Source organism: Taurulus bubalis (assembly GCF_910589615.1).
Source record: "Taurulus bubalis genome assembly, chromosome: 16".
Lineage (NCBI taxonomy): Eukaryota > Metazoa > Chordata > Actinopteri > Perciformes > Cottidae > Taurulus > Taurulus bubalis.
In genome coordinates this window covers 4,754,437-4,779,752 of record NC_136604.1, presented here as the reverse complement: position 1 = coordinate 4,779,752, position 25,316 = coordinate 4,754,437, and the positions used below count along the sequence as shown (strand labels likewise).

General features: G+C 42.5%; 1 protein-coding gene across 1 annotated transcript; it reads right to left on the bottom strand.

Moving 5' to 3' along the window:
- Positions 1 to 1,129: 1,129 nt before the first annotated feature.
- On the bottom strand, positions 1,130 to 13,490 carry eif3eb (eukaryotic translation initiation factor 3, subunit E, b; the record flags this gene model as incomplete). The annotated part of the gene is made up of 13 exons (XM_079231620.1): positions 1,130 to 1,432; positions 5,752 to 5,886; positions 6,078 to 6,180; positions 6,281 to 6,390; positions 9,554 to 9,655; positions 9,775 to 9,901; positions 10,228 to 10,352; positions 11,343 to 11,468; positions 11,609 to 11,713; positions 12,359 to 12,401; positions 12,548 to 12,665; positions 12,912 to 13,029; positions 13,401 to 13,490. 13 exons carry the CDS (start codon positions 13,488 to 13,490, stop codon positions 1,394 to 1,396), a joined length of 1,341 nt encoding a protein of 446 aa, XP_079087746.1. The 3' UTR covers positions 1,130 to 1,393.
- Positions 13,491 to 25,316: the final 11,826 nt, after the last annotated feature.

Below are 25,316 nucleotides of genomic sequence, written 5' to 3'. Positions count from 1 at the left end.
CAGCTACTCTCCTCCTCCCCTCCCCCCTCAGGCTGAACATCTTGCTCCTTCGAGGCCGTCATGCTGAAGGAAAGTCTAGAGACGCACCTGGGGGCACTTTCCCCTCTTTACCTGCCAGAAATAGTTCACGCGATGACAGGGGTGCATATTGTCTCCTGACATACCACCGTGTGTGTGTGTGTGTGTGTGTGTGTGTGTGTGTGTGTGTGTGTGTGTGTGTGTGTGTGTGTGTGAACTCTTTGCAGTTGGTAACCACAAACAATGTGAGGAACAAAAAGCCTCAGCTTTTTATTGACCCAAACTATTCACCGGACAGGTTTTACAGGCATTAAGGTCTCATTCTCTGGAATGCTCTACCATGAGACCTCAGGGCTGCTGCAGCCGTGTCTTCTTTGAAAACTCACTCAAACATAGCTTTCACCCCCGAGAAGCTTTTAGTTAGGTGTGCAATTTCTATTTTAGTACTATTTACTTTGTAATACCTGCTTATCTTGTATGTTTTGGCAACGTATAATCTTTGCACATTTTTATGTTGAATGATATTCTGTCAAACTAAATGTGCTCTGTAAATGAACCCGCCTTGTTCCAAACCCTGACTGCATGTTTCAGTACATGGACACAGGTCAAATATTTGCACCGTAGCATCGTTCAATATTCTGAAATTAGGCGTGGCCAAATATTTAGCATACACAACAGGTTCTGACAGACGACGACCAGAGTGGCCTTGAAAATAAGTGGTTGACTGATGCGTGCTTTGCACCTCCATTTTTGATTTGATCTCCACACAGACAGCATTTTTCCTTTTTAATCCCCAAATTATTCGTGCCACTAACGTTGAGGTTGGTCAGAGGAGAGCTGAGTTCAGCGCCGCCTTCCAAAGAGTTCACTAGTTTCATTAATGCATCCATTTTGCATCTGCTAGGTTCCTTTTTCTCAACAAATACTAAATTCAGACTCTGTAGTGGGAGCCACAGTCTGGGAGAGATTGCACTGGGAAACGCTACAACTGTCTGCAAACGGCAGGAATCAAACATTAACCGATGGCGCCATCTAGTGGTCGAATATTAATAGAGGCAGAAACAAACAAATTTCTCTCAAGAGGCAAAAAGTGTTTAATGTTATTTGCAGGTTTGATCGATAAACCAAAGTTTGGGTGAAAACTTAATACCAGAATAAATATAAGTCATGATGAAGAGCGTGTCCACATAATAAATAATACCTCTGACGTCTTGATCCAGTCTCGCTGCGTCCTCTAAGACAATTCATACTGCAGAAGTCAGGCTGCCAGTTAAATAACAATAGTTGCTAATCTGATCAATAAAAAGGGATTCAATAAATAGCATAAATAACATCTAGTGGAACCATCTGCATCCTCTTGAAGCCGATTTCCATTTTAATAAAAGCCAGAGTCTTGGGCAGCCCAGTTTGGTGTCTGAGAAAACAAACAAACAAAAACAAACATTAGAGGAAATGCTCAAACTACTTCATTAAAAAAGGCAAAAGATTTGCTCCATAATTAGACATCCGCCAACTGAAAACACACTTGCTTCTCTCTACAAATGATTGACAGGACGAAAGCAATGTTGACAGATTGGGCAGAATACTAAGTGGCTCGTATTTTAATCAGGATTATTTTACCCAAAATAAAATGTTGTACTATCGATGAGGAGAAAAGTTTAAGAGTTATCTGTGTTTTCACAGATTCATTGGAGGGCAGTAAGACTGAGGCAAGAGGTCTGAACATACCGACGGGACAGGAGAGCGATGTGATATTTAGATCCAGCGTAAAGTATAAACCTACGATCTTACTTAAAAAGTCTCACATTATTTAGAAATCTAGCATTGAACAATCTTTAAGTCTCAACTTGGTCGGTTTAAGGAAACAAAAAGAAAAGGAAGAAAACACTGATATACGGGATTAATGTCCTCTTTCCCTCAACAGTAAATTATACTAAAAGGGTCTAAAGTTCACATCCAGGCAGCACTCCTCCGGTTCTGAAAAGTGAAGCCACTGCGGAAAAGCCTTGAACCTGCATTCTCTCTAATGTCCATCAGGGGGCGACTCCTCTGATTGTATGGAAGTCTATACAGAGCTACCAACTCTCACGGTTTCGCCGTGTGACACACGCTTTTGCATGTTTTCACACGCACTCACGCCACACAACCAATTTCTCACGGCAAAAAAAAATATTCCGATTTTGGGCCGAGGCGCGTTCGTTCCTTTTCAAACTCCCGACGATAAATGACGCTATGGAGAGCATCTGTAAACCTATTCGCTGCACAGACATCCTATTTACCCCAAAGTAGGGGCGGACTGGCCATGGGGGACACCGGGGAAATCCCCGGTGGGCCTCCGTCATCAAGCGGCCCGGCCTCTGAGATCGCCGGCCACGACTATATTCTATGGCTCAGAGAAAACGTTAAATTTACTCTAATACATAATGTTGATGATCACTGACTGACACTTATAGTAGTCCTCACGTCCGTACTCACACTCATGGTTTCCACACCCAGCATGCAACACTACTTGTCGCGATCTGTATTCACATTCATGGTTTGGATGTTGCTTGCAGGTTTTCAGGATATTCTGCCATTAATTTCATCCAGAACACCGGCACTCCAGCAGAGTTGAAACGTACATTTAAGTTTCATTTTCGGAGAAACGTTATCACGTGGCCTCTTGACTTGTGTCAACACTAAGAGGCTCAGACGCACAGACGGATGTATCCGGTCATTCTTCAAAATAAAACATATTTTTTGATTATTATTTTTTCCATTCTTTCTGTGCGGCCCGGTCCTAAGGGGATCTTGCGTCACTCGCTCGCAGACAAAGCCGCTTTTGCCGCGTTTACTGATATTGCTTTTATTACCATGTGACTGCACACACAATATTTTTTTTTTTATTTTTGCTTTTGGATAATTTCTCCCCAACGGAGCAGTGCCAGACCGAACTTCCAGACCTCAAATGTTGTGGGCGGGGCTAAGTTCGGCTGGTACCAGGCTACATCTTTAGCATACCACCCAAAAATCCACTAGAATGCATGAAATAACATCTACTTCAACCAAAATGTCCTGGGGGTGGACCATCAGCGATGTCTTTGCTTCACAGAATGTAACCAATGTTGTCCTTCTCCAGTAGGCCGCCCCTATCAACGAATTTGGGCCCCGCAAACCACCAGGATGCAGGGTACAACATGGGTACAACATGGGTACAACATGGGTACAACATGGGTACAACGTGGGTACAACATGGGTACAACATGGGTACAACATGGGTACAACATGGGTACAACATGGGTACAACATGGGTACAACGTGGGTACAACATGGGTACAACATGGGTACAACATGGGTACAACATGGGTACAACATGGGTACAACGTGGGTACAACATGGGTACAACGCCAAACTAATTCCAATTTCCTGATATTTGAGCCACCAACGTGTGTGGCTGCGTGCGCGGCAAAATGTTGGTCACCCCCGATAAAATCTCACTCCAAGGTTTTTTGAAAAGTTGGCAGCTCTGGTCTATATGAGAAAATGAGTCTACTTTTCTTAATTCATTCTATTATTAGTTTATAGTCTCAATTAGGGCTGCAACTAACGATTATTTTAATAATCGATTAATCGGTTGATAATTTTTTTCGATTAATCGGATAAAAAAATTAAAAGAAACATTAATTTCCAACCCTTTATTCAAAAACAGAACTGACAGTGCAAAACATCTTCACAAAGCACTAACAGGTTGCTCCTTGAACATCACTGAGCTGTTAATTAAAAAAATAAAATAAAAATGGACTAACACTAAAAACATACACATAGCCAGATGTGAGCCCTTTTTACTGTAATTGATCTCCTTGGAGCAGAGGCTGCATTTACATGCCCTGCTTTATCAATATGTATGAAACACTGGACAGAGGGAAGCTGCACTGCTGCTCTCACGTCTGTTCTGATCTCCACCTCCAGCTCCACTTCATCTCAGCTGCATCAAGCTGCGCTGCATATCGAGCGTCCTCTTCCTTAAACTCTTTCATTCTGGGTCTCTTATGACCACAACGTCACGTAGTTGGCTAAGCCCAACGACGTGATTTGATTCAGTCTACTTTGAGTAAAAAATTTTTTAACTTGCAGCCAGATCCTCCGGCGTGCCGATTTAACGTTAACGAGTGACTGGTGAACTGAACCAGTGAATCACGTTATGGTTTTTTACAAGCAAGACTGAACTGTAACGGAACATAAAGTAACTTTAACGGCAATACACAACCAAACACGTTAGCTAACGTGATAGCTAGCCGACTAGCTTCCATTAAAAACAAGTTTGAGGGAAATGAAGCCGCTGTTGACATCTTAACGCTGATTGGCCGAGACTCGACACGTCACATCAAAGAGGTTTTATTTTTGCGAAGATCACAACCTCAGCTTTTATCCGTGTCACTCCAATCTCAGACACGCTGGCGGCCAGTTGCTCCGCTCTTTTTTTTCTTTCTTCTTCTCCGCGACTTATTGCCTGGCGTAATAATCGCGCGACACAACGAATCAATAATGAAATTCGTTGACAACACTATTGATAATAGATTTTTAGCGATTCGTTGTTGCAGCCCTAGTCTCAATCTCTAGTTTCAAGTCTTCTTCAATAGAGCATGATGTTCATTTCGTAAATGATGGTCCAGATGAGTCAAATAGACCAGTGGTCTCCAACCAGTGGGTCCCTTGGTACCGTGCCGCACAGAAAGAATGAATGAAAAAAATGTTGATTATCGAGGTCGGAAAGATGTTTTATTTTGAAAAATGACCAGATACATCCGTCTGTGTGTCAAGAGGTCACGTGATACGTTACCCCAAAAATGAAACTTAAAAGTACGTTTCAACTCTGCCGATGTTCTGGATTAAAATCAAGGCAGAATATCCTGAGATCGGCCAAAAAAGCAGTGAAAACCCTGCCTCCATTTCAACATCCTGCCTTTGTGAAGCGGGGTTTCACGGAGTAGACTGGACTAAAGGTTTAAGTTACGGAGTAGACTGGACTAAAGGTTTAAGGTACGGAGTAGACTGGACTAAAGGTTTAAGGTACGGAGTAGACTGGACTAAAGGTTTAAGGTACGGAGTAGACTGGACTAAAGGTTTAAGGTACGGAGTAGACTGGACTAAAGGTTTAAGGTACGGAGTAGACTGGACTAAAGGTTTAAGGTACGGAGTAGACTGGACTAAAGGTTTAAGGTACAGAGTAGACTGGACATAAAAAGGTCACACGTCGGGTGTCGTGGTCTCCCGTCACCCCGAGATGGGACCGGCTCGTTGCAGAGAAACAAGCTTAGGCTCCACTAATTAGGAGTAATGGTGAGTTGTATTTTTATGTACTTTATATTTGTTTTTATGTCGTCGTATAATTGTATTAAGTTATATTTATCGCCCACACCGTGAAGGCCGGTCCGTAAAAAAATATCTTACACTAAACCGGTCTGTGGCGCAAAAAAGGTTGAGACCGCTGAAATAGACCATAAGTAAGAGTCTGCTTTTGGGCGTGGCTACAAGGTGATTGACAGATCCCTACCACGCCGTTGTTCCCATGCGTTTTCACTCCATGAAAATGACATTAGGTTAAATAAGGTCGCCTAAAAATGTTTTATTTACAAGATTAGACGCCCAAAAGCTGAGATGGCTCGAGGCTTTGAAACAGCCTACAAACCAACGGGTGACGTGACGGTGACTCCGCCCACTTCCTCCATGCAGCTCATGTTCACATCCACACACCTCGTTCCGGTTGCTGTGGGCCACTTTCTTCTCGATGTTCATTGCCAACATCTGGCTACGGAAGGACAGGCTCTTGGTCTTCTCGATCACCTGCTGGTACGGCGACACCGCGTTGTTGCCCATCACCACGTGACCCTGAGGGACAAATCCACACAAATGTGCATTTAACAAATCTATCCACCAGCTAAACGCGTGTATGCTGCTTGCTTTTGCGTGAGCAATGTATGCATATGTTTCATAATAGTCTAGACAGGGCCGTTTCTCCTCGTCTCGGGTGCTCTGAAGCTCATCTGACAGAAGGTGGATCAGTGAGTGCGGAGCCTCACCAGTTTGGAGTCGATCTTGGCATCGAGCCTGGCATTACGGATGAGGTTGACGATCCACCTCTCCGCCTCCTCCGGCGTCATGTTGAGCTTGTCTGCCAGCATGCTGAGTGGAGAGAGAGGAGGAGGGGCATTGCAGTAAATACCCTTTGGGTCATACACACACTCCGTTTCAGACAAGTACTGCTGTCACAAAGACTCCGTACCTGATGCTGATACACTGGTGAATCCGACAAAATGTCTCAAAGATGAAGAGGCGGGCATTCTCGATGAAATCTTCGAGGCAAGCGACCAGGAAGAAGTCGTTCACGAGAACCTGAAGGACAAAAAAAGAGCATTAAGCATTCACAAATAGGAAGCAGAGAAAAACCTGGAAAAGACAGTCTTCTTTCAGTTACTAGTTCGAGGTCTCTGCCGGCACATTTTCAAATATATGCACTCAATGCAGTCATCATTAAGGCATATGTGTGCGCAGCTATAATTTAAACCATGCTCTACTGGAATAATAAGTATACGGGAGTGTATAATAGCAACATATGATGTTGTGGAAATCGACTATGAATATCTACTATCAAAAGTGATATAGATTATATGGTCACACAAGCTCATTTCCCTCATTAAAATGCACATATATGCATCAATGTGCTTCCAAATCTCCTCAGGTTATCCAGCTTCAGAGGAGTTTCCTGTGGTGCGAGTGCGACGGCTAAATCATGTGCTGATGTTGAGAAGGAGGAAACCACAAGAGAATGGAGCTCAACCTTTCCTTCTTACTTTTTATGAGTGTCCGTGAGAATCGGCACAATTAACGCTCATATTACAACATACAAGGCTTTGTATACAGTGGCGCGAGCTCCGAGCACGCACAAACACATTGGCGCTTGAAGCAGTATTCTGTAAAGACGTCACACAAACAGAACGCTCAGTGAAGAAGCAAGAAGACAAGGAGTGTCACCAGCAAAACCCCAGAAACCAACCTCTACAGCGCCGAGGAGGAATTGTAATTAACCTGAGCCTTGTATCTCATATTCATGCACTACTTTATGCGAGCCCCGTAAAGACAGACATGAATTATCAAATGTAGTGTAATGAAACATGGCTTCACTGTGGCATGCACCAAATGAGCTTAAGGCTACGCGTCCATATAAGTCCTGCTTTCAAAGATCCATGAAAGGAAAGCCTATCACCGTGTGCAGAACAAAGAGACCTGCTGTCGGGTATTACAAAAGCATCAATCCGCAATTTAAATAAACTGTGATATCGTCAAGCTATATGAATAAATTCAGCAATATATTAGCTCATGTCAGTCAAACATGAACATAATTTTGAAGAGTAATTTACATCCGGTTTTCAAACTGAACATTGCTTCAATGTAATGAATTATACAATCCATTAGTGGAAAGCTTAGGTTTGGATAACAGCAAACTAATTGCACACGTGATTGAACATGTGTTGGTAGAATTCTGAATACGAGACTATTCTCGTAGAGTCCTGCACGCTCTCCTAAATCACTCGAACAAGCCACTGAAGAACAAAACGTAAGAACTGTTTGTACGAGGCCCAGTGTTCTGCCTTTATAACAAAGTCAAAATACTAATGCTCACAGCTATAAATATTTAATGTATAATAGGGTTGAGCAATTGTACAAATATATCATCTATTGTGCATCGACGTTTTGTTGTTGTATTTTACTTCAGAGGCAGACCATTCATTTAGCAGAGCTGCTGATTGTTAAAGCTGTGGAACGACCAACCAAGAAGGTTTTGGGGAGTTTGAATGACGCGTGTTAGATTTCCCAGATGAAACAAACATTTTAAGATTAATATGTTTAGATCACTATCGCAGAACAAGATGTACAGCTACTGTATTTCTCCACCAACCCGTCACCCAACTTCATCATATCATAAAGCAAACACTAGAGCTAGGGTTGTGTGAAACCACAATTTCCACACGGTATGAATTTACCGTCATATACCGTCATAACAGTTGTCGCTCTTCAGCAGGCAGCAACATTTATTTTTCACAGCTCGTCGCTGTTGGCGCGGTCGGAGCTACTATACACTATTACGTGTATTGAGACTGAGTCATGGTTTCTAACTTTATAACAAGAATTAATAACCCACAACTAACACTCTTTAACAGGGTAAAACACATCACAACAACAATTTGTAACACTAATAATTGTACATTTATAGAATTGCACCGCCGAACTGCATGCTGGGTAGAGCTCGGCCACTTTCACAGAAACTCCATCGCAGGAAGACCCTTCCGGATTGTCTCTTCCTGCGACGGAGTTTCCCTGGGTCCTAAGTCCCTCCATGTTTAGCTTTCTAACACTCTATGTACAAACGTATAAACAGCTGTTCGCCACTTGCAACAGCTTTTCAGTTGGCCAACGGTCCTTTTCGGCGTCAATGAATGAATGTTTTTACTCGAAAAAAAAAATAGTGATATACAGTGAAACCGCCAGAATAGAATAGGCCATACCGCCGAGCCCTAACCAGAGCCCTAAAGAGTGTACGTGTTCGTGTGTGTAGGAGTTTATGTTGAGACGTCTCCATCTCTGGTTTAAAATCAACAATCACAGAAACAAATGAGATGTTTGACCACCTTTCATCTCCAGAGGAGCTTAGATTCAGGACGATATTAGCGTCTGGGATTTTGAAAGGAGATGTGGCACCCTTATTTCACAAGGAGCCGTTATTGTGTAAGAAATCCAATTATTCAACGCTTTGCCGTTGTAAACAAACAAAGGAAGGTGCCATGGTCCATCATAAATATAAGAATTACCAAAGCAGTCATTTTCATCATGTGATTGAGACCAAATTGGCCCAGTACTGACATTAATATTCAACATCAATCTAAAAGTTTTCTTCACACAACAGGAGAAAATAATAATAACTTATTTTTCCAGTAATTAAGACAAGTTGCTGATCTCTAGAGGGAAACTGAACAAAAACATGTAAATTCTAATTCCCCTGACAATTAAAAGCCAGCAGATTCCACGAGCGCTCACTCCCCGTATCTCACAGGATAGTTGAGGCCTTTGCAGTCACTGCATAATTTACACAAGAGGGGTAAAAGCCATTTGATGGGGGTGCTTAGAGAAAGCGCAAAGTGGTCCCCCGACAAGCAACTAAAAAAAATAATACTGCAGGGTTTCGAAAGAGAAGGCAACCGAGTCCCAAATCTGACAGCGGTTCCGCTTTGAAAATCAAACTGAATAAAAGTAAGAGCCAGCAAATCAGGCCAGACATGGATTTGCTGAGGCTGAATGGCTGCAAAGTTAAGTGCTTTGGGCTCAGGAGATCAGAGCACCACGGTTAAGGGGAGCTTCATATTACCCCTCGGTCCCGGGAGACAGCTCACTTAAAAAAAAATATTTTTTTTTTTTTTTTTTTTAAAGGGGTGATTCAGGCCTGTGCACCATGACCAACACACACTGTCAAGCAGGAGAAACATCAGGAAGCCATCCTCACCGACTCACACTCCCTCAGCTTCTTCTGGGCGCTGTCGAAATCGAAGTTCACATAGAGACACTCCACAAACTCGGTGATAGGGTCCTTGTATGTGTAGGATTCCTGCAGGAGGGAGGGAGCGAGGAGAGAGAGAGACCATCATTTAAATGTTGAATGAACCCACGCGCCGATTTGAATGAAAATGAATTGAAAAAGATTTTGCCGACATTTATTGACTTTACCTGTTGAATGACTTTCACCAAGTCCTTGAGCACTTGCCTGCGCTTCCGTACGTCTTTGTTGGTGATGACTGCGGTTGTGAGGTATCGCAGGATGTGCGGGCACATCGTCTGGATCGCATTCAGATACCTAAAGAAAACCTTGATTCATGCAGTAAATTCATTTACAAGGTACAATTCTAAACAAAACTCGTACACTTCTGTGGCTGCAACATGTTCTGATGAAAAATACGTTCATAAAATGTATTAACGATACAACAGCAGGGTGGCCTTCAAACTATAATGGTCTTTTCAATAAAAGGTCTCATGTTCAAGCCGAGACAAAGCCAGCGTGCGGCTATGCCGTACGTTTTAGAGCGAGATAAAGGATGAAGCGCAGGCTCTGCATGGCGGCACCATCGCGCCCGTGTAGGAGCCTCGCATTCTTTGCTGCATATCAAAAGCACGGAGACTCACTGAGGCTGATGGAGGAAGAGCTCAATGATGTTGTCCCTGCCTTTAGGGTGGTTGAAGAACACGAAGAGGGACCAGTGGATGAGCCAGGTCCTCTGTTGGAGGGACTGGAGAGGAGAGCTCACTGACTGAGAGGAGAGAGGGCACACAAGCGGGAGAGGTGACGTAACGGTGCAACAGATCAACGTCCCATGACCTTCCTGCCAAAGTGCAGTGAAACGGTCGAGGAGCAGGTTCACATAGCAACTAGTTGAGGCAAGTAGCAGTAGATCGTCCGTTAGACCTTCATCTGCATACACAAATTAAGTCAGGATACGTTGGTATTCGTTCTGACATTTCATAAAATGAGCTCCGCTCTTACAGTACGTTAATTTCCTACTCTTTTCTTTATTGCTAATGTGATTGATCGTGAAACTAGGAGGCCATCTTGACACAGGACCACAGCAGCCAAGATGCCCAATCGGACGTCTTGGGGGCCAATGGCACTGTCCCCACTTCCTAAACTGCCCTTCTGGACCACAGCAACCTTCAGGGCCCTTCGGATTTGTTCACATACAACTTGCTTTCACTTTGAATTTGTATAAATTCTGCGTTTTAGGATTTAAATCATATTTTGTGTTCAACAATGTGATAGAGTAATACAATTTCAACAATTCATGAAAAAAGGCATTTGATGTAACACAACAAGACAGTGCTTCACTACAGTTATAAAACCAAACATTCCATCCTTTTGAGAAATAAAGTGCTTTAAGTTTAGCTGCTGGCGTCAAACTTTTTCGTTTTTTGGACGGCTAACAAGCAACCTCTACCCAAAGTTTCCTCTCTACAGGTGTCTTGAGCTCTCATCTTTGAACTCGGCCTTCATTGTGATCTCAACTGCACACCTGTAAAGTTTTGTGGATCATCGCAATGACAAAATCTATTTTGTTTAAAAAGTATTTAAAACCGCCTCTGTGGTAGTTCCCGTTCCAGTCGATGTCTCCAGGTCCACATTTGCCACATCCCATGATGCCACACACAGACTCACATGGTGGAAACAACACCGGTGTCACTGTCGCAGCTGGTAACCAGCTGATCTTGATGACATCCGTCAGTATCATAAAGTATTCTTCACTTACATTGTTATCGATAGTCTCCCTTAGTCGAGTGAGATCCTCCATGGCTGCTTCCCAGTTCTGCATCAGGATCTCAGAGGCCAGTTTACCCCACAAAGAGCTCAAGGCATTCTTGTCTGTAGAGGGAACCTGAGCAGAGGGCAACAAGTTCCTCGTTTCAAAATAAAAAACAGAATGAGTTTTATTTTGGAAAACATTTAAAAAAGTGAACAATGTCATTTACTGCGGCTTGTATTGAACCTGTTCTATTAGTATGTGGTTACTCTTACCAAGACACGAAAGAAGTAGAGGTATTCTGCAGCCCCAGAGTAGTTACCGCACTCGTACTGGAATTTGGCGTACCTGTACAGCGTGTCCAGGTATTCTTGTTGAAACTAAGAAATAAAAACAAACAAAGAGATGCATAGATTAAAGCGCATTAAACGTTAAAGGTTGAAAGCTGACCAGGAACCAGTTAAATGGAGAAAAGGTCTGGCTTTTACTGAAAGGTTTGCCATCTCGATCTGCAATGTAGCTGGTAAAGAGTCATTAAGGAGGAGGAGTGTTGTAATGAATGTGGCTTTAAACAGGACATAGCCCTGGAGGGCAGTCACTTTTCACACGGCTAGCACCTTTGAAATCCAATTGTTAAAAGGTTGCAAGGCTGACACATTGGGGCTGATTGGGGAATGGAACAGAATATTTAATCTTTTTAGGCAAAGCCTGTTCATTTTCCAACAGCAAGTCCTCTATATGGGGTAGTGCAAATTATGTGGAAGATATCTTCATATAAATGTGTAATCGATTATATAAAAAAGGTCATATCATTAAACCATTGGCAGGGAGGTTGCAAGTAGTTACTCTGATCGAGTAAATAATGAGCACATTGGTGGGTTTGTGTGATGTTTTAGGAATCTGAGACATTGACGACAGTCCTGCTGGCTCTGAGCGGCAGCTGGTTGTTATGGAAACAAAAACACACTGTGCAACGAGCCTTAAAAGATAAAAAATTCAGTGCACTCTTCATTCAACACACTTACATTGTGTTTCTCTGAAAGGTATTCGAAGAGCATCCGTCCATCTCTGATTAAAAAAACAACAACCAATCAGATGTCAGATGAGCCCTTTACAGGCCACAGACATACTTATCAAAATACTGTCACGACTGTAGTATGATTAATAAGAAAATCATTTAGAAGAGAAGCATTTCTTCGATAAGTCGATCGGACCTGGTCGACTGCATCTGTCGAGTCGTCTCTGGGTCTTCAAACATCTTGACGATTGGCTCCGTCTCTGACTGGAGCTGCTTCAGCTGGGCCACCACAGTGCTCCTCTTCTCCTTCAGAGCTGAAACAGAAACCATTCTCACATCAACACGAATGAAGAGGAAGAACAACATCTCATCCCAGATTATGGCACCATTATGATCTGTTGGGTTTGATCAATAAACTGCTGAAGTGCGCAACACATCCAGTATGCTCTTCTTCTACTGGCAGTAGATGAACACAACTACTGTTTGAAAGCTAGCTGTTATGAAAGAATAAAAAGCTATTGAACCCAAAACCAAAACTATTAAACTACTATGTTTCTTACGGTGTGGGATTTCCATGTCCGCGTACAAGTTTTTGTACACATCCATGGCGAAATCCACCATGTTGGTCTCGCTGAGGAGGTCCAGCTTTCCCTGAAGAAGTTCCTTTTCATTGTAGATCTGTTGAAAACAAAAACACGTAGTTTCCTCTGGGACGCCGACTATATTTAAGATAATAAACGACCTCAGGACATCATAACGTGCTCGGTAACGGAAATAAGAAGCGTGATATAGTGCTACTATTACTAACATGACATCAGCTCCCCCGTTATAATATATGTACTTAAATACATGTCTACCGTTGGTTTAGCTGGCGTTAGCTGCTAGCTGACGCGCTATCTACCTAACGGTCCTAACCTATCAACTGCTAGCCAGCTGTCAGCCGGTTGAGGATGAACCTGTGCCGGTTTACAAACGTATTGTCATGGATAAGTACGCGGTAATAAACGAGCACGTTATATTGTTGGCGTCATGGGACAAGGCGACTGTACCTCTTTCACGGACAGGAATTCCAAAAGAGGAAAAACCAAATGCCGGTCCAGAAAATGAGCTATCTTGGTTGTCAAGTCGTAGTCCGCCATCTTGACCGGCTTCAAAAACAGACTTTATTGACAAACACCTCGCGGACGGAACCAGGCCCGGCTACGTCATCTCGTTTTCCCGCCGGAAAAGACACTGCAAGACATTAGAAAAGTAGTACATGCATAAAATAAAACAAATGGGAGTAGTACAATATAAAGGGAAAGGATATGCAATGCATTTGACAACATAAACCTGTAAAGTGCAGGCTCCAAACCAGTAATTTATCCACCGCAGCGTACCTATATCCTTACTGACAAAATAAAATGAATTATCAAAAGAATAATGAATTGGTCTGCTCTCCTTTTTTTTCATACATGTTGACGTTTTGCTCATATTCACATAAAAAAACATCAGATTAACATAAAACATTAAATGTTAGTTTTTCGTAGGTAAGCAGCTAGGTGTAGTTAATTCATAGCCTAATGGTGTTTACTTCTGTCGATCATAAAAGTGATCTTTTCGAGGATTACCTTGCTGAATAAAACGCATCATAATCGTTTGTTTATTCTCTGCACTAATCCAAAATCCAGTGGGATTTTTGTCAAGGGAACCAGTGCAATGCTAACTTCCTGCATGACCTACAAAATGTGTCATTCCCCCACAACTCTATTAGTGCAGATTTACTGTTGATTATTATCCCCTGTAGCTATTTCGAGAGCTCCAGTCGGGATGGTTCACCAAGCATTCCTGTGTTTGCTCTAAAGCTGACAGCACACCAATAAATGGAATTACATAGATATCAGGAAACATGAACATATTAGTAGCTGAATTGTTATTGCGTTTCACTTGCATATGATTGAAATCTCAAACATGGCTCAAGGGAGACTTTAGACCAGAGGTGGGCAAACTACGGCCCGCGGGCCGGATCCGGGCATTTTAATCCGGCCCGCTGAGTATTATAATTATTATAACATTAAAAAAAAAAAAAAAAGTTATAGGAAAGACCGCTGTAGCGCTTCTCCGTTCCCAAGTAAAGTTTCCCGAAGCACGATGACCACAACAGACCAGCGTTGATGTTTCTTCATGCTTATTTATTGCACAGCGCTCTTTTAGGCTCTTCGTGTGTTCTGCTGCAGCAGAAAGACCGCAGTAAGGCCTTCTGCTGCGCACACGAAAAGCCTAAAAGAGCGCTGTGCAATAAATAAGCATGAAGAAACATCAACGCTGGTCTGTTGTGGTCATCGTGCTTTGGGAAAATCAAGTCGGGAACAGAGAGGCGTTACAGCAGCTGTTCTGCTGCCTGCCGTGTTCTGCTGAACTAGAGCGACACGCAACACTTGCTGTGCTGCGCTGGTCAATTCCACCCCCTATCCCACTGATCCCACAGACAAGGGCGACACTTTTTTATTTTTTTATTACCGTAATATACCGCAAACCACTGAAAAGCTCCACCTTTTAGCGGTCAGAATCCTTTTTAATTATGTCGTAAAGCGTTAACTTTAGAAGAATTACGGTAATATGAATCACTTTCGCCGGAGACAGGGTTTGTACTACAACAGTTTTAGAGTAGTAAAATGAACTGACAGCTGCATGCAGAGTATTTTTCCTCAGTATAACTAACATAACTAACCACATTCGACCCTGCGCGCTCATGTCACGTGACATATAGGTTTCTGTCTGCCAGCCTCCTGCCATCCTCCTGCAGTGATCCCTTCTGTCAAATGAGTGGACCCAAGAAAAGAAAAGTCCACAGTGAGTGCAGAGTCTTTATTGAGTGGACTGCTAAGTATTTTTTCACCGAAGTACGATCAGAGGCAGTATGTCTTATTTGCCAAGAAACCATTGCAGTATTTAAAGAATACAATATTAGCCGCCACTTTTCCGCCAAGCATGCTAACTATGCTAGCCAACAGTCAACGACAGAACGGGCGGCTACTGCTAAGAAGTTGGCAGCCAATTTGAAGAGTCAGCAAAATATTTTTTTTTATTTAACCAGCGAGTTGAACAAAAAAGCTGAGTCATTTACGTTATATTCTCACACCGCCCCCTGCCGGCCTCGCCGTCGTCCAGTGTAGAGCCACGGGTCTCCCACCGCCCAGCACCCCCTTGAAGACAGAACATGGAGCGATCAGACAGGCAGCGGCTGTCTCCGCAGCAGGGATTGCGATCAGGGACGTGGGGACACTCATCAGTCGGTGAGGACGAAGAAGCACTCCTCAGCTCGCCAGGGATGTTTCCAGCTCCAACCAGCTCTGATCACGGAGTCAATAGATAGATCCATTCTGTTTAAGGAGGCAGTCTTGGTTTTGTTTCCCGAGTCAAATGTTTCATTGGCGCAGGGAGGAATGATCAAACACTTCTCAACCACTGTGGCTGCCAGAAAGTTGATGGCAAGGGAACGAGGGCCTACAGGGCCAGGGGTTCAAAACAAAGTCAACGGAAAGCTAAAAGATTAATGAGAGAAAATCTACAGAATCTAACTAGGTTATAACTGATGAAAAAAACATGTAATATAGTATGTGACAAAATTAAGGCATAACAGGCCTACCGAAGCCTTTCTTGATTACTCTTCACCAAACTGTCGGATTACGCTGCAAGGAAAGTTTACGGGAAAAGAAAAAAAGACTTTCTAGCAGCAACAATGCTAACATGCCGATGTTTAGCAGGATGTTTGCCGTATTCGCCGTCTTAGTTTGGCGTGTTAGCATGCTAACATTTGCTAATTAATCGTAAACACAGTGTACAGTGAGACATGAAGAGCCATTTTGTCATAAACCAAAGTAATTCATCTTGTGGCAAAGTCAGAGGATCAATAATTCCTCCTCTGAGGACCACGAATGTCTGTACAGATAAGCCCATAGTGGTTGAGACATTTCACTTAAAACCACAGATGCTAAAAGAGGAAAAGCTCAAATGAGAAGCATAAGGAGATGGAAGTGGAGGATGCTTGGATAAGTATTGCCTGCCAGGATAAACAGCACTATTGACTGTTTATTATTGTTGTTTGTTTGAACAGATGAAAGAGACACTTTAGTGCACATTAGTCTATTTTTATTAGATTCCACAGTGTAGGTGTTTCAGACACATTGAGGTATGAATTATTCACACTGAGACGTGTTTAACTCGTAGATGGTGCAAAATGTGTCAGTTTTTCCCTTTAATTTCATAAGGCATCTTAATGTCATGTTGTTTGTTGTATCTGCGCAAATAAATACCAAACTGTTTTTAAGGCAGTTAAAGTATATTTGTAATGTTCCTCACCAATAGGCAAATTCATGTTTTTGGTAAGAACTGTTTAAAAAAGAGGCAAAATGCAATTAAAACACAAGATAAAAGAACTTCATAAGAGACATAGACCTTTTATTTTACTTCCTTAATTCTATTGGAGGCACCGCCAGTTGTTTACATTTTCAGAATAAGAGAGCAACGGTTGTAAAAATCATTATATTAATTTATAAGAACAGGTAATAGCGCCATTGTGTTTGAAACTACCCAGGGCCATAGTACAAATACACCTAGCAGATTCACATAATACTAACATGGGACAGGTGTTAGACATCCATAAAAATTCCATAATAAATATGAGAACTGAAACAAAATGTGAGAGAATGAGAATCGACACACTGATACAGGTATAGGCACAGGTAGTTGCATCAGGAGAAACTTAATTTACGGTAAACAAATAAATGTAATAAATAGTGCACAATAAAGACATAACTGGAGAGTCGACCCTGTTGGGGGCGGTGAACAGCTGGAGCAGGCTGAAGATCTAGATGATGGCATGTGGAGCGGGACCGGATGTGATGGGGAGGAGGGTCTCATCGGTTCGTACTGAAATGACAGTTGACAGCAGATCCGAGAACAGGTCTTTAAAGTTTGACGGTACATATGATTGGCTTAGGGAGACCGTGAAGAAATGACCCATAGTCAGCTGACAGAGTAGGAGCCAGAGAGCAAGAGACAGATGCTGAGCGGGTGAATGAGAGCATAACAAGACCTAATGTAGGAAGTTAGAATAAATCCCTAAATTTGACATACAGTTAAAGTTATTCAATTTACAACTGTATGACTATAAATACTATATTTAAACAAATCTACATTTCCTTTTCTCTATAAGCAAAGCTCTCTTATACGTTTCAATCTTAACCATTTGATATTGAAGGAGGGATGAAAAGTGGTAGCAGTAAAAATCTATTCTGGATCCAAAGTTACAGGTCAGATGTGCCGCTAGTTTACACGACAGAAGTTTGGTGGAGTATCTTCCCACAGCGACCACACCGGACACACCGGAAGCCTGAAGTGAGCTTTGAGGCAGACCGGCACGCAGACTTCCCGCCACCTGGTTTAAGCTTTGAAGCTTCTCGCCATGACCTCGCTGCGGTCAGCCACTCAAGCTCCAGAGTAACGAGCCCTCTGGGACGCGGGGGCCCGTGTCCAGAAGTCTTTGCCCTTTCTACCAAATATGGCTTTAACCTGTCTAGACACCTGCAAGTCAGCTAGTGCTTACTGGGAGACGTCTGAACCAAGTTGCACTCTTCAACCTATTTCAGTCGGGTTACGTCATGCAGACGACACAATCAGAACCATTTATTGCCATGTATGATTTCACATACAAGGAATGTGTCTTGTTTGACAATGAACAGAGTGCAATAAATGGGAGCATGAATATTTACAATTACATTTACAGTAGAATATAAAATAAAGTCCACAGATAACAGTACTTTAAGGTGGAATGTAAGTGTAATGTGAAAGTGGCAAGTGTATTTAAATATGAGGTGTGGAGGGATGTGCAGGGGAGTGGGCGGTAGGAAATTGTCTGGGGGTGACAGAGTCAGTCAGTGGGGAACCCGGGCTCTGTTGATGGGCCCGACTGCTGACGGGAAAAAACTGTTTGTGTGGCGTGAGGTCTTGGTCCTCAGCCTCCTGCCAGATGGAAGGGACTCCAACAGGTTATGTCCAGTGTGAGAGCAGTTGGCGACAATATTTCTTGCCCGCTTCAGAGTCCTGGAAGCGAACAAGTCCTGGAGGGACGGCAGATTGCAGCCAATCACCCTCTCGACAGAGCGGATGATACACTGCAGCCTGCCCTTGTCCTTGGCAGTGGCTGCAGCGTACCAGACGGTGATGGAGGAGCAGAGGATGGACTCAATGATGGCTGTGTTGAAATGCACCATCATTGTCTTTGGCAGGTTGAACTTCTTCAGCCTTCTTAGTGATGCAGCTGATGTTCAGCTCCCACTTGAGGTCCTGGGTTCAACAACCCAGTTCAAAGTATGACTATAGTAACATGGTTGGAACAGTAATGAAAGAAGGAATATCAACATCAACGTGAAACCAAGGGATTTAGTGTAGATCTTTTATGATGATTTTAATGTTTGCAAAGTATCTTTGATTACTATGAAAAGTGATATATAAATAAAATGTATTATTATTATTATTAGTCACTAATTCCCAGTCTGCACAAAACTACCAGGGTTGGTACAAGAGGGGAAAAGGCCCCAAACTGCCTTCTTCATGGAGCATGTCTTTCCATGTGTCCCTCAAACTGTTGCTGAACCTCAGCGCCAACCAGAGTGCCAAATTGGTCGAGAGCAAGGCCAGCTTTGTTCCCACACAGATGGAGATGGAGAGCGCTGCTCACCGGCCAGCAGTATATGAGATGGCCAATGACAAACCCGATGTCTCGGTGTGTCTGTGCGGACGCACTTAAGAGTTAAGTAGAGGCAGAAGCTCAGAAAAACTAATAAAAAACACGCTCTCATCACTTTGTAGTTCTCTCTCTCTCTCTCTCTCTCTCTCTCTCTCTCTCTCTTTCTTTCTGTGTGTTTTTCCTCCAAGGCTGCAGTTGAGCACAGACGTTTTCATCCGCTTCTGAAAAGCTATAGGCAATGACTTCTGACGGGAAATCTCCACGGAAAACCTTGACTTATGAAAATGTAATGTCGTTGCTCGCCCCCACTTCTCTCTTCTTGTCCATCCTCGAGGCCGGGACATATCCTGGACTGAATCTCAGTCTGGCTGCCTTCCACTTCTATTTTTTCCTCTTTTTTTTTTCACGAGAGCAAGAGCCAGCTGGACACAAAGCGCTTCAGAGAAGAAGCCAAGAATTGAAAAAATACATAAGAGCAGGAGGCACAAATCAAAGTGAAATAATTACAGACAAAAAAAAAGATGGAAAAAAGAGAAAGAAATGAAATATGCTGGATCCTTGGATGATAATTCAGATTCAGTGCCTTCTTGTGAGATTGCTTTGCTTTACCAGGTGGCACGCAGCTCTGCGAGGATCACAAGTGTCAAAGCGAATGAGTTTCCACGCTCTGACGGTAAAGCAAAGGAAATAAAACCCGGGGGACGGGAGGGGGGCTCCTACCTCTCCCTGGACGTCGACTTCCAACGCTCACAGTCTGCTGGGGGATGTTTGCCTTCGTGGACACTTTGTCACGCGACACCAGCCATGTGAATAAAAGTGACACTAATGGCCAGTGTTGTCTTGATCGCTATCTTTGAAGACGGTGCAAGTTCGATGTTTGAAGCTATTTAACCAGGTGCATAGTGTCTGTCTGATGTATAAAGTCTGCAGACAGGCAGAGAGTCCAGCTACACACAGCACTTATGACTGGAGTCTGATGGAAGCACACATGGCCATGCCATGTTGTGATCATGAATACAAAGGATATGCATTGAGTGTTGCAGAGGAATTCACACCAACCCCTGTCAGCATTTCTTCCTCCAACGCAGAGACAATTTGTGGAAATAGAAAAGTGTATTTTTACACTCTCATAATTTGGCTTATTTGGTTACTGCAACTCGCTAGAGAGTTCTTCTGTTGCTTTTAATGTTAGATTCCTGCTAGCAGTATGGCCCATTTCAGAATAATGTTTATTATAAAATTGGATTATATTATTGATGCATTTATTTGTACATTACTTTACTTTTTTACGATACATTCTGTATATACTACCAGGTAGCTTGTGAATTTCTCAGAGTGACCAATTTAATCTTTTTTAATCTTTATCCATAACAATATATCATAATATATTTGTTGATTACATTTTCTATTTCTGGGTATGTGACAAGATAATCTGCCAACAAAGCTGATTCTTATATCCATAAAGGGAAGGGCTGGGTATGTGGGTTTACACAGTATATACCTACACATTGTCATATTAATTGCGTCACAGATTAGACCTCGGCTGAGGCAGCTGCAAGCACTTCACGAAATTAAGACCCATTTCCCATAAACCTCTTTTTCCTCCTGTCAAAAAGACAAAAAGCTGCTGATTTAGTGTTGTTGTTGTGTTTTCCTTTTCTCAGAAACACCAACCCACACGTTGGAAGTGCATCTTCCTCCGAGAACCTCGTGAACTCTGAAAGCTTTGACTCCATTTGTGTTGGAAGACATTTTTTCTTCTTCCTTAATCTCGTGGAGTTCCCGCAGCGCAGGGACCGTAAAAGGCTGCCAATCTTCTCAAAGAGGGACTGTTTGTTAATTGCAACACGTAAAATCAATACGGTGATGCTAATGTGCTGAATGTAGAATACAGTCTGATGAATATTGCATGTAGACACACATGGAACGAATGGCATCCAACCTCAGACGGGTGGTGCATTCTTCAACAGCAGAGCACAATAGACAGAAAAGGCACACTGAGTACAGTCTGTGGTGTGAAAGGAAAAAGTGTGAAAGAAAGAGAAAACATGAACAAAAAAAGGCAAATAAAACTCTCACTCGATGAATTGTATCACGATGTCTAAAGTGTGTCACAGCTAGAGATTCACGGCAGAAAAAGAGGACATTTTCAAATGAATCTGGGAGTTTTATTTATAGGGCTAAACTCAACAAAAATACACGACAATGCGACAAGCTATGTGCATTTCCATGCATGCATGTGGGGGAATGTGTGCACGTATAGCTGGAAAAAACACAAAGCTGCAAAGAACAAAAAGCCCCAAAACACTGAATATAATATCCTAATGGCTACTCAGCAATTGATTGAGATTTTTTACAAGCTTTAACAAGGTAGCGCCGTCTTCAGCACACGGAAGCTCGCGTAGAGAAGACAAAGAGCAGAAGGAAGTAAATAGACATCTGCAAAGGGAAGACCCAGCCAACATTTCGCCCTCACATATTCTTGGCTGAATGAAACAAACTGGGCTCCTTGAGTTGCCTGCGCACGCTCACTGTGAGTGGAGAGAGACTGCAGTTCAGGCACATTTTTAGTAATTTATCTGTAAGGTTGAGTGTTTTTGTAGTGGGAAAACAAGTGCTTTGATCCCAAACTCTCCACCAACCTGATGACTTTGCCCTGCCACCAAACACACCCACACACACTACTAGATGAATAAAATATGTGCTGTCTATTTCCCCCCAAAATATGGAGTGCATGCATATAAGAATAATACATTTTATATATATTACCACAGCTACAAGCTCATATTTCTGCGAGGCTTTAAAGACTTTAAAGCACTATTAATCACGTTTTGTACTGCCTGTGTCCTGCAGAACAAGCTTTAACTGCAACCCAGTTGCAAGAAAAAAGGTACTAGGCATTGTACATTTCTGTAGACCGTGGGATACGTTGAATAATGACGTCTCTGAACCAACGATATGTTTTGTTTCATATCAGTCTTGTATCGCTCGTGCAGAAACGCACAATGCCATATTGTTTACGTTCTGAGACCGATTGCTGGGTGGAGGCAACAAAACTAAGGTTAAGGTGGAAAAAAAGAGCCTCGATGTTAAAATGATAATGTAGCAAAGTAATGTAACAATGAAACAATGTAACAACCTAACAACATAGCGAACATAGCGTAACAACATAGCGTAACATAGCGCAACATAGCGCAACATAGCGTAACAACATAGCGTAACAACATAGCGTAACAACATAGCGTAACATAGCGCAACATAGCGCAACATAGCGTAACAACATAGCGTAACAACATAGCGTAACAACATAGCGTAACAACATAGCGTAACAACATAGCGTAACAACATAGCGCAACAACATAGCGTAACAATGTAACGTAACAGTGTAACATAATAATTTAACGTAACGATGTAACGTAACAATGCAATGCAACAATGTAACGCAACAATGTAACGTAATCATTTAACGTAACGTAATAATGTAACGTAACAATGGAACATAATAATTTAACGTAACAATGTAACGTAATAATTTAACGTAACAATGTAACGTAGCAATGTAACATAATAATGTAACGTAATAATTTTGTAGTGGAACGGAAAGTAACAACAGAACTTAAAAACTGCAACAGCGGAACTAGCGTTAATATAAAACAACCACCCTGAGTGGACTATCTTTCCGAACAGTTTGTGGGTTGGCAGCCGCTCCAGATACCCAAAAGGTTGAGATGTGTCCCCTTTAAGGTCATGTGAGATCTCTCATCTCAATAAAGTAAAGTTGCAGCAAGGTTGCAATGTGCAGACGTGTTTAGAACCACATTAAGGCACAAATGCTTAATGAAGGTGTGGATGGTGCTGCTAATGAATTTGGGCCTCAGTCTCTTTAAAAATAACACCTTACTCATCACATTTTAAGCCCTCTTTCTCTCTGTGTGATGAACGCCTTTTGCCCAGATTTCCCCAAATCTCACAACCACTTGTGAGATCTTTACAGTTATCTTCCAATATCGACACAATTCTAAAGCACACAAACAGTTTTGGACTCAATATTTATGAGTGTGCGTCTGTTTGCGTTTGTGTCTTTTTCTCAGTTTTCTCAGTGTATGTGTTTCACGGAAGGAGGTTTCTCTGACTCACATGACATGTGTAGCTTTTACAGGGATAGTCTAAAAATATATATTATCCTAGTCACTTTTGACTGTCAGTCACTAGGATGAAAAAAACCCTTCAGGAAGAGGCATCTATCAGAATACGAGAAAAATAAAATAATCTAAATATAGCTTGTTGACATAAAATAGTAACTCTAGCTAATAGCTCATTATCCTCATAAACGTGACAGAAAGCATCATGCAGAATACCTAATATATGCAGAGGAGAATTTAATCTTGACTGAGTTGAACTAAAATATGTATTTTTTTGCCGATTTTGCTGCTGGAGGATGCATGTCAGAGGGAAGGGGAGCACGGTGTTGTCAACAGCGTTACAAGGGATTTAAAGGCAGACTGAATGAGGTCTGTGAAGTTCCTCCCGCTCGGCGTGCAGGCTCATTATTTTTACTGTGTTAAAGAGAAATAGAGTGCGGTGTTTGTGAGCATGTGTATTCTCTTTTTGTTTTGTTGCATCACTTGAATGGTGTTTGTTCACGATACTGACGTGCATCACCTCGGTTTGATGCAGTTTGACTGACAGGCGGCATAATTCTCCCCGGAGAACAGACGGGGTCGTGTGCACAAGCTGAGCGGGAACAAAGAAGCGCTGCTGTTTTCTGGATTCGCAAACCTGAAACGTTGCGTCGGGACTTCTTACTCAGAAGCACAACTCTTCATGAGGGGAGACTGCCATCCCCGCCACAGTAGAAATATAAATATGTGTAGTCAAAAATGAGCAGTGTTTGAAATGTGTGCGTTACTTTTTGTACTTGGTGTGTATTCGCATTCGGACCAAACACCGAGATTCTGATCAAAAACTAATCGTATGTTTGATTCAGTCTCCAGCGGAGTGATGGATATGTTGTCGCAACGAGTCACTAGCAATCTCGCGAGTCACTTGGCACTTCCTGATCTCCACAGAGCGGCACTGTTCCCCACGCTTCTGCCAGATTGTGGAGCCAAATTTTGGAAAATAAAAATTGGTGTTTCGAGAGCTACTTGTTGAAAGTTACGGGATTCAGAACGTTTTTATAGTAGCAAACAACAATGTCTATAAAGAAATAGTAACGTGAGCAGAGAACGAAGTCACTCTCCCTGTGTGTGTTATGAGAGCTTCTCTGTGCTTCTTATCCCAAACAAGCTGCCAACAGTTTTCACAGGGACTATTTCTTCAGTAGAAAGCCGTTCCTATGAAAACGGTTTGTACTGTGGTGGAGACAGAAAGCTCAGAGATGTATATCTCAGTGCACTGGAGGAAATATTCAGATACTTTACTGAAGTTAAAGTAGCAGTATCACACTGGAGGAAACACTCCAATACAAGTGAAAGCCCTGTATCGAAAATGTTACTTCAAGGGACTTTTAACCGGTGAAGAAACCGTCTCAATTCAATCCGGATGCCTCTAAATTACCCACGAGACAATCAGCGAGAAGAGTGACTGTCTCTTAGTTTTTCTTCATGCTTCATCTGTGTCACCTGGTTGGATTCAGTGACGAAGTCAGATGTAATCATGCAGGTTCACCAGAAACTCCTTCAGCTCAGACTCCTCGCTTGGAGCCGACGCCACGTTGCTGGAGACCCAGGCAGTATTGGGACCGCAGGAGGGAAGGGATCCACAGGAGAACCGGAACCAGGATGGAGCAGACTGCTGCAGTAAAATGAGAGGGTTTCTAAAGAGAGTCTGGAGCTCAGAAACACGACAACCAACACAAAAAGTTCCTAGCTTTAAGTGTATGTTACCAAAATATACTTTCCCACCAAAATCACATTCCAAAGTATTAAAAGTAAGAAAATATGGCCCTGTGAAAGTTACAAATTCTGTCAATGGATTACAATCACTGATGGGTAGTGATAATAGCACAATATGTCCCAAAAAGCCTCCCAAAGTACAGTGTTTGAATGCATTCCTCCACTATCTACATGGCTCAGTAAAACTAGGGCAAAGTGAGGAACTATTGGTAATTTGGGTGAACTAATTCTATAAAATGAAGCGGGCATGATGTTGGAAGATCGCTTTTGCACATTTATGTAACAAATTACCTCTCGCAGGCACGGAACTAAAGCACGGAGCCAGCGATTACCAACAC